General features: G+C 40.6%; 1 protein-coding gene across 2 annotated transcripts in view; it reads left to right on the top strand.

Annotated features, from left to right (window-relative positions):
* Window positions 1-20770, top strand: part of ift80 (intraflagellar transport 80 homolog (Chlamydomonas)) — a 259291-nt gene that overhangs the window by 69378 nt on the left and 169143 nt on the right. For both annotated transcript variants that reach the window (XM_078563768.1, XM_078563766.1), the window contains exons 6-7: window positions 11032-11141; window positions 18897-18986. In XM_078563768.1, coding sequence (XP_078419894.1) covers window positions 11032-11141; window positions 18897-18986 — 200 coding nt within the window. The remainder of the gene's footprint in view (window positions 1-11031; window positions 11142-18896; window positions 18987-20770) is intronic.

Below are 20770 nucleotides of genomic sequence, written 5' to 3'. Positions count from 1 at the left end.
ACTCATTGCTCAGAATTCAGTGGTGCAATCAATGTATGGAGGGAAGAAGTTGTGCAGCAAAAATTTAAATTATAGTCAGCATGCATACTTATTTGTTTTGCGGAGTATTAATGCTCATCTGATAGTTGGTCATAGAAGTATCATTATGCATGTCAATCTTTCAGAAACCAATTATGATGTCATCAGTAAACAGCAAATCGTAGATATTTTTGTAAGAAACAGAAAAATGTCTGGTAAGGGATGAATATGTCTCGAGATCAAGGCACCCTTCTACACCCTTAACAGTTGACCTAAACCACGGGATTCCAAAGCAGCAGAGCAGGACACTAAACTGGATGCCTGAGCATTTTGTTTGCTGTTCATGTAAGTGGAGGTGGCAAACAAGAACAATGCTAGTTATAATGCAATTAAATAGTGCATGGGAAAAAAAGACACTGGTCTCTGCTAGTACAAAGAGTCAATATGCGGAAATCTAATGCTTCAAATGAATGCCATTGCAATACCTTGAAATGGAGGGAGTCTTACTGCCTGTTGGAAGTTGAGTTGCAAATACTGAATCAGCAGAAAGCATGAAGTGTACAGTAGACTGTTTAATGTGGCAGATGCATGAAAGCTTCATATTATGCTTGAACCAATACCCATCAGAGGATGGAGTGTACCCTTGTTAGGGTTGTTCTATGGTTAATGGGCCCCACAAGTGTGCAAAACTAAGGATCACATTTACTTTTGTCTTCCTTCTGATATTGGTGCAAAGAACTAGGGTAGCAGCATTGGCTCAGGCAACCCATTTGTGCTTTTACCAGAACATGGTCTTCAGCCTTAAAAATAGTCACCCTAATGTGGCGCAATTGCTGCAGCAGGATCTCCAACACTTCATTATCAAAGGCAGCGATGTTGCACACATCATCTCTGCTCTACTGTTTTGATTAATCTCTTCACTTCCCCTTTTAAGGCTTGCTGCCTTGCCAGATTTTCAGATTCCCAGCTGAGTGTGCTACAAGTTGCACTCTCTGGACAAGTTTGTAATTTAATTGTGTTTGGATGACTCCAATGTGTTGCTCCGTGGCCCAGCCAAGATGAACAGGATCATCACAATTGTGCATATGTGACGCACCTAGGAAATCAGAAAAGGTGTTGATATGCAGCTGAACAAGGAAGTCAAGAAACCTGTAGTCTCCTTGGAAGATGTGGAAACATACTTCAGGGGAATTAACGTAAATGCCTGCAGCAGAAGAGGTGCAACAACACTCCCTATTTGCTGGCTACCTTCCAAAAAGAAGACTTTTTATTTCTGCTTTCATTGATGAACAGCAGCAACACACGTTATGAAGATGGCAAACAATACATCCACTCAACCTGAATTACCCAGTTACTCAGAACTTTTCAACTCCATGCCTAAAATACAGTATGTTCAAATTATAAGCAAAACCAAATGGATTTTTTGGCTGCTGTTTTCATATTCCTTTGCCAGCACTTTCTTTTGGTGCTTGTCTTACTATTTAACCTAAGACTGGCAAAGTGCTCCATAAGCAGCAGGAGTAACCATAGCAAGAAGCTTTTAAATGCAGAACCATTTGATGTCCCTGATGTCCGAAGCCACATGCACTATTGTTTTCATCATTAATGACTGTCTGCTTTCTGACAACTTCTTATTTATTTGATTATGGTTAACTGGAGGTCGAATTTGTGCAGCCTCCTACAGAGGAGGCTTAACAGGATGCTGCCTGATCTGGAGGTTATTAGCTATGAGGAGAGGTTGGAGAAACTCGGATTGTTCTCACTAGAGCGACGGAGATTGAGGGGCAACTTGATAGAAGTGTACAAAATTATGAGTGGCATGGACAGAGTAGATAGTCAGAAGCTTTTTCCCAGGGTGGAAGAGTCAATTACTAGGGGATGTAGATTTAAGATGAGAGGAGAAAACTTCAGAGGAGATGTGCGGGGAAAGTTTTTTACGCAGAGGGTAGTGAGTGTCTGGAATTCGCTGCCAGAGGAGGTGGTGGAAGCAGGTACGATAGTGGTGTTTAAGAGGTAGCTTGACAAATACATGAGTAGGATGGGAATAGAGGGATACGGACCCCGGAAGTGCAAAATGTTTTAGATTGACCGGCAATATGATCGGCGCAGGCTTGGAGGGCCGAAGGGCCTGTTCCTGTGCTGTACTGTTCTTTGTTCTATATATATGGAACTCCTCCCATATAAAGTGTCCAGTGTTGGGACCCCCAGCTCTGTGTTCTCCTTGAGCATAGTCAATATGATAATTCTACTTTGCGTAAAGTCTGCTGTTTCCAAGTAATTACCCAACCTATCAAATCTGGCAGTGGCAGACTCCTGTAACTGGGCACCCTTGGGCTCAGTTGTGCTGGTCACAGCATTTGTGAAGAAATCTGTGCTATGTTTGCTTTCTCCTGTTTTGGGGCTCACTAGCTTATCAAGATGCCATTCACACTATGGTACTACGCATTTGAGAAAATTCCTCTCAATAAATTCAGTGACATCACATCTGCATTGTAGGAAATTTTTCAATAGTTGTTATGGGCTTTCATAGCAAACTCAATGTTTCAAAGCCAACTGCTGCTGCATTAACTCCCTTCTGAAGGCAAGTTTGATAAGATGCAAAAAGCTTACCTATGCTGCCTATATAGCGTCGCAAACTTTAAAGATGTTTTCTTTTCTTCCCCTTTCACGATCCGTTTGTTCCTTTTAACTTGTGAACTGTGCTTCTCCCAGTGGCCCTTCCTGAAATTCAGGGCTCTAGCAACTGTGCTGGTATGAGGGACATGTGGCATATTTGCTCCATTGTTTTGTGAAGTGTCTGTGTTGGTGGCATCACTCTCCCCAGCCTTCTAATCTTTGGAAGGTTCTCCAGGAAAAGAGAATGAATATAACATTCCACAAACAATGGCTTCTCAGATTGGTAAATTTAATACAATATTTTTGTGTAAGGTAAGCAAGTAACAAATGTAACCCCTGTTGTAAGGATTTAGAAGAGAATGAGATATGAAAGGTCATAACAAAAGAAGAGTACCTTATGCTTGTTAAAATTGTCACCTCAAATGTCCTCCCAGGTACGTTTTGGACTATTAAGCACTGCCTCTTGAGTGACTATATTCTGGAGAGTACAATTCAGAAACCCCTTATGTTTCCTTGTGTTGTAGTATGGTCAGTTGAGCACAGAGATTCTTTGCTCCATTGGTTCAGTTTTTCCATGCTCAGTGCAAATGTGTTAATTGAGACCATGGTAATTTGCACATTGTACTCCACACAAATTGTGAGTATTCCTTGGACTGCTATCCCTCTGAGTCACAGTTGCTAACTTAAGAATGTGGATCGTGTTAGCCTGAAATCTCATGAACACCAAGCTCTGCCTACTCACTTCACATGAATATTAATGATAGTAAAACAACTTTCATATTCCAGTCTTGGCCCTGTAGCTTCAGCCCAAAGAACCTGCTAATGGATTTGTCCCAATAATGGTGGCTGGGAATGGTTTATTTATTTAAATTTATTTTTAAGTGGTTCTACAGAGCTGCTTTCTGAATTAGAGGAAACTTCCTCCACCAAATTTCTCATCTTTGTTAAAATAAAAGTAAAATGCTGTGGATGCTGGAGGCTGACATAAAAACAGAAAGTACTGGAAAAACTCAGCAGGTCTGGCAACATCTATGGAGAGGGAAATGGAGCTAATGTTTCGGGTCCAATATGACTCTTTGGAACTGAAGAAGTCATGTTGGACTCAAAACATTAACTCTGTTTCTCTCTCCACAAATGTTGCCAGACCTGAGATTTTCCAGCACTTTGTTTTTTATTTCCCACCTTTGGCTTTGTTAGGTCTTTTTATTGATGGAGGAAATGTTTGAGACCATTTAGCCCATAGTGTCCACTTCAACTCTTTGTTAGAGTAATTCAAAACTAATTCCACTGCTCTGCTCTCTCCCCATAGTCCTGCATCTTCCTCAGTTTCAAATGTTGGCTTACATTTGCCTTAAAATCTGCAATGGTCACTGCCTCAGCCTGACTCCCCAGTCTTCACTTATTCACTCTATCAAAAATGTTGATAATTTTCTCATCTCCTCTTCTTGTAATCTTCTCTGCTGCAATGTAATTATTACCTTGGATCTCTCCCACAGTTGAGAGCTTCTCAGGATCAGGTAAGTGAATCCCTATGGGCATGCCTTTGTATGTCAATATCACTGCTGAGCAGCAGAAGGGGGTGGAGGAAAGAAGAGAGAGGCAGCATTTAAGGAGGATTATCTCCATAATGACCATTGCAGATTTTAAGGCAAATGTAAGCCAACATTTGAAACTAAGGAAGATGCAGGACCATAGGGAGAGAGCAGGGCAGTGGAATTAGTTTTGAATTACTCTTTTTTAAAAAAAAGAGTAGGGGTGGACACTATGGGCTAAATGGCCTCAAAAATTCCCCCCAACCATGAAAATTACCAGAAAAATAAAAGTAATATGTGCTACTAAGATCTTGGTGAGGAGTTGTGCAAATTAAGCCAATGGGAATTGACAGGGCAAATTCCTGTGGCAGAGTCACACTGGAAGATTATTGAAAGGCAATCATTTTCGCCCCAGGACATTGCTGTAGGGATTCACCAGGCAGTACTGTATACCTAATTATCTTCAACTGCTTCAGAAAATCAGAAGTGGGGCTATTTTCTGATTGCATATCAGCTCTATTTGGAGCTCCTGTGATAATAAATAAATCCATGCCCACATGCAGCAACACCTTGACAACAACCTGGCTTGGGCTGATAAGTGCCAAGTTAGATTTTGCGCCATGCAAGCATGAGACAGCTATCTCCAAAATGGTGCAACCTGAGGGCCTTTTTTGCAAGAGAGGGTTGGTTGGGTGCTTCAGTGTTAGAAAAGTATCAGAAGTCTCATTGCACTTGGCATCTAGGAGAGAACTGTTGCTAGCTGCATCTCTGGAGCTTATTCCTGGGCACTTTCGTGCCTCTAGTGTGGCTCTATTTTGGAGAAGGCCAAAGGGTGAAAACAGGCACTAAATGGGGGTTGTGCTAATAAGATGCATCTTTGAAAACCTGGATTTAGCAGACAGGTTTCAGGCTAACTGATGATTTTCAAGATGTGAACATGCTTGCAGATGGAGACTAACAACTGCTGATTCAGAATTCAAGCGCTGATTATTGATGCAATTTTCCTGGAGCTGTAAATATAGCGTGCACTCACCCACTTCCACTGAAGGTGTGGAGTGCAATTTCAGAGAGTGGAAGGATGCCTCAAGGAGCAAGAGAAAACATGCCAGGATCTCCAATGTGGAAATGGAGTTCCTGGTGGAGGAGCTCCAGAGCAGGAGGGATGTTTTATTTCCACAGAGGCGCGGGGGGGCCAGGAGGTGAGTTACTCACTGCAGGATTCCTGGCCTCTCTGACCTGCTCTTATAACCACAGTATTTATAAGGCTAGTTCTGTTCAGTTGCTGGTCAATGGTAAACCCAAGGATGTTGTTAGTGGGAGATTCAGCAATGATAATGCTATTGAATGTCAAGGAGTGATGGTTGCATTCTCTCTTGTTGGAGATAGTCATTGCCCGGCACTTGTGTGGCTCGAATGTTACTTGCCACTTGTCAGCCCAAGGCTGGATATTATCCAGGTCTTGCTACGTTTGGACATGGACTGCTTCAGCATCTGAGGAGTTGCGAATGGTGCTGAACATTGGGCAGTCATCATTAGGGTGGCATGGTGGTTTTGTCACTGGACTAGTATTCAAGAGACCCAGGGTAATGCTCGGGGACCCGGGTTTGAATCCCACCATGGCAGATGGTGAAATTTGAAATGAATTAAAATCTGGAACGAAAAGCCTGGTGATGACCACAAAACTGTTGCCGATCATTGTAAAAGCCCATCTGGTTCACTAATGTCCTTTAGGGAAGGAAATTTGCCATCCTTACTTGGTGACTACATGTGACTCCAGACCAACAGCAATGTGGTTGACTCTTAAAAGCCCTCTTAACAAGGGCAATAAATGCTGGCCTAGCCAGCGATGCCCATTCTCTTGAACGAATATGTAAGTAAAAGAACATCCCCACTTCTGACCTTATGATGGAAGGAAGGTCATTGATAAAGTATGGTTGGGCCTAGGACATTACCCTGAGAAACTCCCGCAGTGATGTCCTGGAACTGAGATGATTGACCTCCAGCAACCACAACCATCTTCCTTTGTGCCAAGTATGACTCCCACCAGTGGAGAGTTTTCCCCCTGATTTCCGTTGACTCCAGTTTTGCTAGGGCTCCTTGATGCCATATACAGTCAAATGCTGCATTGATATCAAGGGCAGTCATTCTCACCTCACCTCTGGGTTCAAATATGGACAAAAGAGCTGAACTCAAGGCTGTAACGAGGTCAGGACTTGAGTGATTCTGGCGGAACCCAAACCGAGCGTCAGTGAGTAGGCTATTGCTAAGCCAGTACTGCTTGCTAGCACTGTTGATGTCGCCTTCCATCACTGGTGTACACTGATGGGGCAGTAATTGGCCAGGTTGGATTTGTCCTACTTTTTGTGTACAAGACGTACCTGGTCAATTTTCCACATTGCTAGGTAGATCACAGAATCTCAGCATTGTTACGGTGTAGAAGGAGGCCATTCGGCCCATCATGTCTGCACCAACTCTGAGCATTTTAACTTAGGGCCAATCTCCTGCTTTTTCCCTGTAACCCTGCAGATTGTTTCCATTTAAATAGTCATCCTATGCCCTTTTGAATGCCTCAGTTGAACCTGCCTGCACCACACTTCCAAGCAGCGCATTCCAAACCCTAACTACTCGCTGTGTGAAAAAGTTTTTTTCTCCCCTCGCATTTGCTTCTTTTGCAAAACACTTTAAAGCTGTGCCCTCTGGTTCTTGATCCGTTTACAAGCAGGAACAGTTTCTCCCTATCTACTCTGTCCAGACCCCTCATGATTTTAAAAACTTCTATCAAGTCTCCTCTTAGCCTTCTCCTCTCCAAGGAAAACAGTCCCAACTTCTCCAATCTTTCCTCCTAACTGTAAGTGCCTCATCCCTGGAACCATTCTCGTAAACCTCTTCTGCACTCTCTCCAATGCGTTCGCCCAGAACTGTACACTGTACTCCAGCTGAGGCCTAACCAGTGTCTTATATAAGTTCATTATAACCTCCCTGCTCTTGTACTCTATGCCCCTATTAATGAAGCCTAGAGTACTGTATGCTTTAGAAACAGCTCTCTCTACCTGTCCTGCTACCTTTAATGACTTATGTACACACACACCCAGGTCTTTCTGCTCCTGCACACCCTTTAGAATATTACCCTTTATTTTATACTGTGCCTCCATGTTCTTTGTACCAAAGTGTATCACCTCACACTTCTCCGCATAGAACTTCATCTGCCACCTATCTGCCCACTCCACCAATGTGTCAATGTCCTTTTCACTGTCCTCTTCACAGTTTACAATTCCCCCAAGTTTGGTGTTGTCCGCAAACTTTGAAATTGTCCCCAGCACACCAAAATCTAGATCATTTATATATATATCAGGAAAAACAAGGGCCCCAATATCAACCCCTGGGGAACTCCACTACAAACCTTCTTCCAGCCTGAAAAATACCCAGTAACCATTACTCTCTGTTTCCTGTCCACGTTGCTACTATTCCTTTTATTCCATGACCTATTACTTTCCTTACAAGTCTGTTGTGTGGCACTGTATCGAACGCCTTTTGGAAGTCCATATACACCACGTCAATGGCCTTGCCCTCATCAACCATCTCTGATATCTCTTCAAAAAACTCCAGCAAGTTAGTTAGACACAATTTTCCTTTAACAAATCCATGCTGACTCTTCTGATTCAATCCACATTTTTCCACGTGACTATTAATTCTATCCCGAATAATTGTTTCTAGAAGTTTTCCTGCCATTGAAGTTAAACTGACTGGTCTGTAATTGCAGGGCAGATCTTTACAACCTTTTTTGAACAAAGGTGTAATGTTTTACAATTTTCCAGTCCTCTGGCACTTCCCCCAAATCCAGGGAACACTGAAAGATTATTGCTAGTGTCTCTGAAATTTCCACTCTCACTTCCTTCAATATTCTTGGATGCATCTCATCCGGTCCCGGTGCCTTATCAACTTTAAGCACCGGCTCCTTATCTAATACCACCTCCTTATCAATTTTAAATCCTTTTAGTGACAGATTTTCCTCCTCTGTAACCATGGCCTGGGCAGCATCTGCCTTGTAGGTAAAGACAGATGCAAAGTATTAATTTAACACCTCAGCCATGCCTCTTGCCTCTGTGTAAATCCCTTCTTTTGGCCCCTAATTGGCCCTACTTCCCCTTTTACCACTCTTTTACTATTGATGTGTGTTATGGTAATGCAGATGGTAAATGCTGAGCTGCTCAAATCCCAGAGGGATTGAAACAACTGCCACGGCTATTTGCAATTTGTACGTTATTTTGAGATGCGTGCCTTGAATTCAGTAGTAAGCAGCCTCCACGACTTGAGGTTTTTTACAAAACTGGATTAAACATTTATTAATGGAAGTTCTACAGATTACTACTATAATAACTCCTAAACCTCCTAATTAATCTGACTTCCAGTTACACCTCTGTTAAGGCAACAGTAAAACAATATAGATTTCAACAGACCCAGGCAAAGCATGCAATACCCTGGACAGTGATATCACAGTGAGTTTTCTTAGCTTCAGTTCCTGTAGACAGCAGCTTGGTACATAGAGGCTGGAGGCTTTTCACACTTGTTAGATCTTAGAATTCCTTCTTTGCTTACACACAACCTCATCTCCTTTATACATGTTTCTCCCTTTTTGATGTAAATTCAATTGTCCCAATATGATTTTGCAACTTTATTTTCCCCATAATATATATCTTCCATAGTACTCATATTATCAGTAATCCTTGGGGAAAAATAAACACAGTTTGGCTTAGCCTCTGCTGGCTAGGTGTAACACCTTACCATCTCTTTGAAATTCAAGACTCTGGTTTATGTAAAAAATGCAAATGCTATTTGCACCTCACATTCTAAAACTTAAGCAATATTTACATGTTTAGCATTTCAAATCTAGCTTCTCTTTTGATAACTCAAAAGCTCCAGACTAACTGGCTGCAATTCTATTAAAACTCCCACACACAACCTCACACAGAGAAACTAATCCAAACTCCACTATTAACCTACCTTTAATAATTTTCATATTATTGTCATTTATTGTATATTTTCATGATATGTGCTTATAGAATACTTTGGGATTTCATTTTAAGTTAACTGCCAGTCTTTTTTCATAATCATCTTGTATTTGCTTTTTCACATCCCTTTTGAACCTTCTGTATTCAGCTTGGCTCTCAATTGTATTTGCTACCTGACACCTGCCATAAGCACACTTTTTCTACTCAATTTCTATCTCCTATCTCCTAATCCATCTCCCAATCTATCTTCTAATTTCGGGGCACAGCAAGTTCTGGAGCACAAGTCTTCAGTTGCTGGAATATTGTCAGGGCCCATAGCCCTTGCAGTATCCAGTGCCTTCAGCCATTTCTTGATATCACGTGGAGCAAATCGAATTGGCTGAAGACTGGCATCTATGATGCTGGGGACCTCAATGAAGTGTTATCCACCAAAATGACATGCAGCCTCTCTCATGTGCTGATCTTCAATTTAATTATCAAACAGCTCCTTACAATCCTCCAAGCAGTTGGTCCAAGCACCCATTTCAACTCCTTTATCAGTAAACTTGAGCTAAACTTGCAGCTTAATATCTTGCTTTGGTCATCTCTTTATCACCTTCATCATCTCAATTCTTCAGCCCAAATCAACCCTCCAATGATGCTTACTTTGTGTGCTGCTTTCCTGAGAAGTAGCAGCCTTCGACAGGTCTATTCCAACTGTTGACATTGTACTGATCTTTTACCTTGCTGAGTAGTAAGATGGCTGATGTAATGGCATCTATCAAATCCTGAAAGCCCAAAGAGAAGTTGCATCTTGGGCCACAGTGGCCTGAAATCCTAAAGTCTAATCTGTCCCCAACTGCCACAGGAGCTGCCATGTGTTTCCATGGACAGAGATGCTGATGTCCTCATCTGCCCCTTGAGCTGGGGGCATGGTGGTGCAGTGAGGCTAAAGAGGTGGGAGGGTAGTGAATGGGTGTCATTGAGGCTGCTCCTCACTCCATTCATGCCTGTAATGAAGAAAAAGCTTCCCTGATTCTTGCTGCAAATTTAGAATTGATGTTACTGCAATTGCATTGAAACTGACCTCCAATGTTCCTGGACTATCCTTCTGTTTTTTTTTTAAAAAGTACCCATGAGTTCAAGATCTTGCAACTCTAAGGCAATTGGCAGATTTCTCCTTGTTCTCTGCTGAGAAGGATCCCTTTAGTTAATGGATAAGTCCCTATTTTATTTTTCTTGGCTTTAGATTTGCCATTTGTTCTTTAATTTTAAAAGTTTTTTCAGTCATTCCCCAGATCACCAGATTGCCTTGGTGTCTCTTAGGCAGAGAAAAAGTTGATCATCATTCCTTTTTTTCAAAAATTGGCATGTGAACCTAGGCTAAAGGCACATTTGGGCATGTCAGAATAATTTGCCAGTATTCATTATTCGGGTTCATGCAGGAAGAATGGCCATTTGGACAAGGTGCTCCAGAGTACCTGACTATTGTGGCACTATTCCCAAACAATAACTTAATACTTTAGGAAAGGAGAAAAGAAGAGGACAAAAAAGGTAGAAAATGAGACCTGCAAAACCTTTGATGGCTGAACATTGTACGAAAGGAAAAAAACTGCAAGTAACTTTTCATTTAAAATGTTAAAATATAGTTATTTAAAATCCGTTGTTTTATTTATCTTAAGATCTGTCATTTGTAAATAGGCTTTATTTTCTGGGGGTATTTTATACAGTTTACATGTGCTATCTACTTCAGATTGTGGGATTATGAACTTTTTATATTGAATATACAGAAATACTTTTTAAAAACAAGTTAACCAGGACACGTGAATTAGACCAAGCAGTGGATACAATAAATATTATACTTCATGTTTTCACAGGTACTCCAGTATATTCAGTAGCATGGGGTCCAGATTCAGACAAGATTCTTTACACCTCAGGAAAACAACTGATCATTAAGCCTCTGCAACCAAATGCCAAAGTCCTACAGGTCTGTACAGTAATATGCAAATAACGTAAATACCATGGGGAGAATTTTCTCCCCGTCCGGGAGGGGGTTGTACGGGAGCGGGCATGGGCACCGCCATTAAGGCCCACCCAGCGTGACGCGCGCCCGGAAGTGCTGAGCGCTCCCTGTGCGGGTTGAGGAAAGGGGGGATTGCCTGAGTCGGGGCTTGCGCTCTTTCGCTGCTGCGCACGGAAGAGTGCAGAAATCTTCGAGGCAAATTAGTTTAAGTTTTATAAAATTTAAATAAGGAAAAAATTTTTTTTTACGACATGTCCCCTCATGCGAAACTGTCATGATTTTTATTTTAAAAATTTTCAAACCTTTAAAAACCTTCATGAAACCTCATCCAGCCCGTGGATGAAGTTCCATGAAAAATGCGAAGGCCACCTGGGCTCTTCGCCTGCCCGCCAACCTTAAGGTTGGACAGGCCGCTCAGTTTATTGTTTTAATTGATAGTTAACTGGCCTTAATAGGCCTTTGACAGTTCAGCAGGCACGCAACCGATTCGGGTACGCTCCTGCCGAACTGAAATTTGAATGACGCGCGGTGACGTCGGGATGCACACCCGACGTCACCCCGCGTCATTTTATGCCTCGGCGCTCCCACTCGCTGAGCTGAAGATTCTGCCCCGTGTTAATTAACACTTTCTCTGCCTTTGTCTAAAATGCCTCTGCCTGATGAATTGCAGGTTCAGACATTACAGAAATTTTGTTTCAGCATGACAACAAGATTGCAACATATTCTAAGACCTCTTCCAAAAATTAGATCTGTAAAGTTGCTTCCTTGTAAGGGAATATACAACAAATTGCTTTCAAAAGATATTAATTTGGGAAAAAAATGCTAATTGGTATGGATGTTATTTACTTTAATTTATATAAGGTAATGCAGTGATCACATTTGGACAACCCACCTTATAGTGGTACAAAATATAGCTTTGGTCTCAAGTGCTGTAATTTTCAACTTGCCTAAAAAAGCCAATCCAGTTCTAATTAATATGTAGACAATTGGGTAGCAAATAGTCTGTAGTTTGGGGAATTAAGCATTTTTCTGAGAATTTTTTTTATTTATTTGAAGGCTTGTAAACGTATTTTTAGTTTTTTTAAGTGAAATTAGACAATGTGTACTGATTTTGTTTTCATTCATCCATGTGATGTGGGCATCACTGGCTAGGCCAGCATTTATTGTCCATCCCTAATTGCCCTTAAGGTGGTGGTGAGCTGTCATCTTGAACCGCTGCAGTCCATGTGGTGTAGGTACACCCACAATGCTGTTAGGGAGGGAGTTCCAAGATTTTGTATCTTGTCATTGATGAAATATTAACATCATTTCACATTTAAACATTTTGGGCAAGTACTGCTGTTGGCCAAATAAGCATAGCCAATGGGTCAAACATCCTCCTTCTGTGCTGTTAATCTTTCTGTGTTTATGCAGTATTGTGTAGTTTATCTGAATTTCTAGTCTGTCTGCACTGCCTGCCAATTGTTCTCCCTTCCATGTTTTTCCCACTTAAGTCTTTTTGTCTGGTGTCTCTCATAATTTCTGCTAATCCTAAATATTACTGAATGAATAATGAACATATGCAGCATTGTTTTAAAGAATAAATCACAGCATTTTAAAGGAGTTTATTACAGTTTGTGGAGGCTAAGTTGAGTAGTGTTAACCATGAAACGCCATATCATGTGTTAGCCATGTCTCAGTTGGTAGCACTCTTGCCTCCGACTCACAAGATTCTGGGTTCAAGTCCCACTCCAGGGCTTGACCACAAAACATCAAGGGTGACACTGCAGTGCAGTACAGAAGGAGCGCTGCTCTGTTGGAGGTGCTGTCTTTTGAGTGAAATGTTAAATTGAGGCCCCATCTGCCTGCTCGGGTGGATATGACAAATCTCATGGCACTATTTCAAAGAACAACAGGGTAGTTATCCCTGGTGTCCAGGCCATTACTTCATTCACCATCAGAAAAAAAAAGATTATTTGGTCATTATCACGTGGCTGTTTGTGGGAGTTTGCTGTGCAGAAATTAGCTACCATGCTTCCTACATTTCAAATGCGATTACACTTCAAAAAGTACTTCATTAGTTGTAAAGTGCTTTGAGATATTTGGTCATGAAAGGCACTATATAAATGCAAGTAGTTCTTCTGGTCTTTGACCACCTGGTATGGAGGGGAACAGGCAAATCAGGAGACCATCTTAGGGACTGCTCCTGGATCAGGCCAAGGTCCAGGCATTGGGCATTTGTGGGAGTCATTTTGCCTGATTGTGTGCCTCTCTTCCGCGTTTATATCTGCCCCTAGTGTCCCTGGAGAGGCAGCGTGCAGTGTCCGCCGGTATGTTTGAGACCTCCTGAGATCAGTGGGTACTGGGGGACTGGAGTGCATTATCAACCCTGGGCAAGTCATTTTAATCAGTTAAGTTTCCTTTAAAGCCATGGTTTGTTTACGTTACAGTGGGTTAGTAGTACCCTTTCCAAATGGAACACTGACTTATTTATGTGTTCTTCAAAAGGGATATAAAGACAGATTCTCTCTGAAATAGGAGTGTAGTTGAATAAGAAGATGTATGTTTGTAATACTTCACTCTGTAAATAGATGTTAGTCTGAGTATAGATTGGTTCCAGTTCTATCCTTCACCAATTGGCTTCCTTGAGTATAACACTTGATTTCAAGGACTTATCATGACATTATACTGTTTGAATATTAACTAGTGTCCATTTACTTCTTTAATATGAAGTTACTCTTCTATTTTGAGGCATTAATTAGTTCATTTGAAATGTTTAAATTCAAAGGTCTAAGAAAATCATAACTCAGTAACATAATTAAAAAAACAATTGTAAAGCACTTGAGATTTTCTTTTTCTGAGGGGAGACTGTCTTGTACAAATACACTGGGACATCTTGTAGCTATTGAATTTGAGATTATACAGAAATGCAACTAGTAGGAGATTTCAGGCCAGATTATGTTGGTGTATGGCGTGCCCTATTAGTTAGACTTGTTATGAATGTGCAGGTGCCAACCAAGTTCCAGGAATTGTAGTCTGATAAAGGTTCAGTGGGTGCAACAGGGCATCTAGGAACTTGGTGAACAAAGGATCAAATAACGCATCTACTTAACCAATGTAATTTCAGGATTGAGAAGTAAATAGGAAGGATTGAAAAAGAAGCGTAAATTAAAGTGAATGACTTTAATTTCAAGTCATGTACAGAAAGAGAGATAGGGAGACAAAGAAAATTTAGATTAAGCAAGAAGGACAAAAGTGGAAAGGAAAAGCATGCATTTAAAATTTCAAATTTTATAAATCTCATAAAACAATCACGACCTGAAGGAATGAGACTCCAACCTCATAATTTAATTTAATAGTAGATAATAAGGAAATGGTGAACTATATGAACAAATATTTGCTTCTGCCTTCACTGCAGAGGATACATAAAACATTCCAGTAATGGCTGTAAATTGGGAGGTGCAGAGGAGAGAGGAACTTGATGAAATTACAATCACTAGGGAAGCGGTACTGAGCAACCTAATGTATCTGCGGGCTGACAAGTCTCTGGGTCTAGATGGACTTCATCCTAGGGTCTTAAAAGAGGTGGCTAATGAATAGTAGATGCGTTGGTGTTAATTTTCCAAAATTCAGTCGATTCTGGAAAGGTTCCATCAGACTGGAAAGTAGCAAATATTAACCCCTCTATTCAAGAAGGGAGGGTGGTAGTAAACTATAGGCCAGTTAGCTTGACGTCTGTAATGGGGAATGTGTTAGAGTTGATCATTAAAGAGGTTATAGCTGGGCACTTAGAAAAACACAAAGTAACCGGGAGGAGTCAGCATGGTTTTGTGAAAGGGAAATCATGTTTAACCAATTTATTGGAGTTCTTTGAAGGAATAATGTGCTTTGGATAGGGGAGCCCGTTGATGTGACGTCCTTGGATTTCCAGAATGCTTTTGATAAGGTGCCACATCAAAGCTTATTGCAGAAAATAAAAGCTCATGGTGTAGGGAGTAACATATTAGCCAGGATAGAAGATTGGCGGGCTGGCAGAAAACAGAGGGTATGCATAAATGGGTCTTTGTCTGATTGTAATGAGTTGAGGCCCGGAGGGGTCTGTGCTGGGGCCTCAACTTCTTACAATTTACATCAATGACTTAGATGAGGGGAGCAAAAGCATGGTAACTAAATTTTCAGATGAAGCTTTCCTACCTATCTTTGCATGTTGTGAAGAAGACCTAAGGAGTTTGCAGATGGATATAGATAGGTTCAGTGAGTGAGCAAAAATCATCTGACAGATGGAGTATGATGTGGGAAAATGTGAAGTTATTCACTTTGGCAGGAAGAATTAAAAAAATCAGAGTATTACTTAAATGGAGAATGCCTGCAGAATTCCGAGGTGCAGAGTAATCTAGGTGTTCTTGTGCATGATTACTGAAAGTTAGTATACAGGTACAGTATGTAATCAAGAAGGTTATTGGAATGCTATCCTTTATTATAAGAGTAATTGAACATAGATGCAAGGATATTATGCTTCGGTTATACAAGGCATTGGTGAGACTGCATCTCAAATGCTGTGTGCAGTTTTGGTCTCCTTTAATTACGGAAGGATGTAAATGCGTTGGAGGCGGTTCAGAGGAGGTTTACTAGATTGATATCTGGAATGTGTGGATTGTCTTATGAGGATAGCTTGGACAGGCTAGGCTTGTTTCCACTGGAGTTTAGAAGATTGAGGGGTGACTTGATTGAAATATATAAGATCCTCAATGGCCTTGACAAGGTGGATGTGGAAAGGATGTTTTCTATTGTGGGTGAGTCCAGAACTAGGGGGCACTATTTCAAAATTAGGGGTCATCCTTATAGGACAAAGATGAGGAGAAATTTTTACTGAGGGTTGTGGGACTTTGAAGCTCTCTGCCTCAGAAGGTTGTGGAAGCGAGTTCACTGAATATTTTTAAGGCGGAGGTAGATTGATTACCTTGCCTAACAAGTATCTGAGGTTATCGGGGATAGATGGGAACGTGGAACTCTAAACACAAACAGATCAGCCATGATCTCATTAAATGGCAGAACAGGCTTGAGGGGCTGAATAGCTGACTTCTTATATTTCATATGTTCTTTTGTACTTATCTGACATGAGAGGTTGATTAAAATCATTAACAATCATCACACTGTTAAGAGAGTATTTACTCTGTTAATTACTAGACCTAATTTTCTGTGGCAAGTTCAGTGTGCAATTGAGGTGTCAGCTGTGGCTCAGTTCATAGCACCCTCGCCTTTGAATCAGAGGGTTGTGGGTTCATGTCCCACTCCCGGAAACCAAGAACTGTGATTGTACTCGAAAGAGTTGCAATCTGTGACTGTTGATAACTCGAAAGAGTTTCAGTGTGCAATTAATGTGCAAATATAAACTTGGTAAATATCACAGGGAATTTGAACACGAGATGCCGTTTTTGCGAATCTAACACTGGAATGGCATAAGTCAGCCAACAATTTGTGCAATTTAGATAGAGTATCCCTTTCTTGCTACAAGTGGCTGGCCGAGTCTCTCTTTAATAACAGCGTGCACCCTTCAGATGTCGTTATATTTTCAGCTTCACATCTGAGAACAGCAACGGAATAGTTGGGTTTTTTCAACACAAATTTTAATAGAACGATCTAAGACTAAAATTGCTAAAACTGCATCAGTGTATTCATCTTTATTTTAAGAATTACAGTTTTAATTTTCTGTTCAAACAAACTTAAACTTACTTTATAGATATTAACTGTTACAATTTTAAAAATTATTTGTTTAAGGTACATTGAGCTTACAAGAGTAACTTGTATCTAATAGTACTCGACATCTACAGTCTGAGTGATGGGCAGGTTATAAGAAAAAAATCATGGATGCCAGGAAAGAGAAGTAGAAGAAGCTGAAGTATCAAAAACATAGTTGAAGGAAGATTTTACAAATGTTTGAAAGCCAGGAGGATGGTGGATAAGTAAAGGAATTCTGGGAAGACAATTCAGGGTGCAGTTGTTTCGTGGATGGTGAAGTGACCACCTACGGAGGAGTTGGAGAATGAAAATCAGAAGGTTTGGAGATGGACAATTAGATTGTATCACCTGATGTAGGATGAGACAAGCAGTGGACAAATTTGAAAGCGAGGACAAGAATCTCAAAGTGAACTTACTCGGTCTTACAGCCACTGGAGCTTGGGAAAGGACAAGGTGCAGAGCTTTGAGTCTCTGTGTTTTAAATGAGTTATAATTGTAGAGGATGGAAGTCTAGTTAAGAAAGTGTTTGAGAAGTTGACATTTGAGAAATAAAAATGTGGGTTAGGAAGAGGAGAGGTATAAGTAGTGATAAGTCTTGTTGTAGAGGTGAAAGAAAGTGGTCTTAGCATTGGAATGTATATGGGAAAAGGTGCTTAGCTTGATTCAGCACAGTACACAAAGGTTCCAAAAATAAGGACTTTTTCTGACTTGGCAGCTGAGGAAGTTGACATAGTCACAGCCAGATACAGGCAGAAGCCAAAAAGATAGTTTCAGTTTTTCCAACTATGGTTCATCCAGATCTTAATATTAGACCAGCAGCTGTATATTGTTGCAGCAGCCTTAGAATCAATTAGAGGAGGCAAAGACATAAAAGCATGATATTATACAAAAGTATATATATTGAAATATCATGCTTTATCTCTGTAGCATAAATATGATGAAGAAAAAAGGATGAAGGATGCAGTTTCAGCTCCAATGACAGAGATGTAATAACTTAATTCCAATAGGTGTGAGAAGAACCAGTAGATAGCAGTGCCATAAAAATAGACAGCAAAGGAGTGATTACTGGTGGAAGATGAAGGCAATAATGATGGTTGATGATGGAGCTGAAAGATCTGGAATTGTTCCTAGTCAGTTGGATGACCTTGGAGTAAGATATAGATTCGCAATGAAAAGAACATAATATTACAGCTCACGGTGGATTAGTAGTGGATGCCCAGGATTTTGCGCACCATATTCAATCAAGTTTATGGCCTGTGGATTTGAGGTCAGAAGGCTTGCTAATAACCTAAGGAGGATAGTAACAATAGCATATCATCCAAGATGTATTTGGGACAAGATTGCTAAAGATTGAGGTGAGATAGTTGTAGAGTTATTTGAAAGTGGCAATGTCATCGTGGTTTGTATGACAGAGGAGTTGTACTTGAAATTTTAATAAGTGCTTTTAATGCAGTTGGTTATGTAAATCTTACAAAAAATACTTTTTTATATTTTAGATTCAATTGATTTTTTTCAACAATTAACTGAAAATGGACATTGTTCTCTATTAAAATCTATTTTAAATTATTATTTTAGTAAAGAACAAACTATCAGCTGCTCCAATGAACATGTTGCAAGATATCATTTGCTACAATGTGTGCAAATAAATTGTTTTCGCTTTTCATGCCAAGAAAATCTCAGTTTTCAACTTATAGTTGACTGATGTCTGACACATTCAAATATGGACATGGCTGCCATTTTAATTATTTGTTTGATTAAATCACAAAACGATGCTATGTTAGCATATTGATTTATTTTGAGTATCAAAATTTGGAATAATTGTTCATGTTTCATAAGAGTAATAATAAAAAATGGCTGTACTTTCCGGATTCTCTGATCCGGACGATCACAACTTTTTGAGAGTTGTCTCAATAATGTAAATATTTTAAACATTTTTTTCCCCAAAAATTTAAGGCAGTTATTTGTGCACATCCTTATCTCATCTTGTATTTATCTTCACAGTGGAAAGCACATGATGGAGTCATTCTGAAGGTAGACTGGAATGCTGTGAATGATCTCATCCTTTCCGGTGGTGAGGACTGTAAATACAAGGTCTGTATTCTGGCGAATGCTCTGACCTAATGCTTCCCTTGAAGTCAGCTCAAATGTAATATGGTTATTGAATGGGAATTCAGAGCTGATGTAGAATGTTTTTCAAATCTCTCCATGGCCTCACTCCTCCCTACTTCTGTAACCTCCTCCAACCCTACTGCCCCCTGAGATATCCGTGTTCCTCTAATTTTGGCCTTTTGCACATTCCTGGTTTTAATTACTCCACCATCGGTAGCCATGCCCTTAGCTGTCTTCCCTAAACTTCTCTGCCTCTCAACCTCTTTTCCACCTTAAGGTGTTCCTTAAAACTCCCCTTTTACCAAGCTATTGCCCTAATATCTTGTTAGATGGTTTATTGTCAAATTTCATTTAGTACTGCTCCTTTGAAGTGGTTTGGGAAGCTTTACTACATTACAGGTGCTATATAATTGCAAGTTGTTGTTCTAAGTAAGAGGAAATGGTGAAAGCAGTAGAAGCAGTTGAATGAATGGTTTTTATCTAGATGACAAAAGAAATTCCAGAGCACCTTACACATTGTGGAAAGTAAGGATGGAGGGAATGGGCTCTAAGAAGGCAATCAGTAGTGCCAAAATGAATTTTGGATTATATTTTCCTCCAAAATAATTCTATAGTGGACAGTTTTTGATAGAGGTGAACAAGGTCCTAAAGAGCTTGATGGACTGAATTACGTCTGACGATAGGTTATTATGCAAATTGTGCACAAGATTTGCGTCCCATGAATGTATGGGAGCACAGGTAGGGGCGTACAAAGAGGTGCAACAGAGATCAGATACAGGTTTTTCTGGTATTGATGATATGAAGGTGGAGGTGAGAGAGTGGTTATGAAAATCAATAGCTGCAGAGATATAGTGGCAAATGGAAAGCCAAAGACTAGACAGTTGGAAGTTTCAGAGTGCAGCTATAAGTGACATAGGGAGAGTTTTCTCAAGGAGCAGATACAAAAGGAAATGGGGTCGAAAGAGCGTACGTGGATGTGGGTGGTGAGGGATATAAGGAAGTGGTCAAAGATGGTCCTCTCATTGTTCAAGCCCACAGGAATAGACAGTCCACAAAAGAATGAATGTTTGGGACAGGGTGGAAGGTGTGAATATAAGTAAATTTAAATAGGAGAGAAGTATTGGGAAGACAAAGGGCAGGAGTTGAGGTGAACATTAAAATGACTGAAAATGAGAAGTCACAGTGTAGAGGCTGAAGGGAGAAAGAAGGGAGGATATCTTTGGGGAAAAAACTCAGTGAAGCTCAGGGTGCAATAGGGTCCAATAGGTTGAAGTACTCAAAGTAGAAGATGACAGAGTCCAGTGTAACATGATAATAAAGGCTGTGGAGATTTAATCTATGTATGTGGTGCAATGTCTAGCTAGGCAGGAGGGTTTTGGTAATAAGCAAGGGGTTATCACCCAAGAGTCAAGTTTCGGTCAAAGTCAGGATGCCACAATTAAGCTATGATGACAAGGGCAATGTTTACAAGTGAGTAGAATACTTTGGGAGGAAGTACAGAGGGTGTGGTGATCATTGATCTGCTAGCACAGACCAGGAAGGTGGTTAATGGGTGGGATAAATGGCTGAGAAGAAAATTTAAGAGGTTGGCTCCAATCATATATGACGGGTGAAATGTTCAGCAAGAGAGTAGCATGATGCATTCGGGGTTATGGCTCATAAGGCGGCAGTGGCATGTGCTTTCATGAGCCAAATGGAGAATGCTGAAAGGGGTACAGAGTGTATCTGTGGCTTTATTCAAGGGTGTTCAAACCTAGGACAGCAGC

Source organism: Cetorhinus maximus, chromosome 19, assembly GCF_964194155.1.
Source record: "Cetorhinus maximus chromosome 19, sCetMax3.hap1.1, whole genome shotgun sequence".
In the NCBI taxonomy this organism is placed as follows: Eukaryota; Metazoa; Chordata; class Chondrichthyes; order Lamniformes; family Cetorhinidae; genus Cetorhinus; species Cetorhinus maximus.
This window is presented reverse-complemented; position numbering and strand designations above follow the sequence as displayed.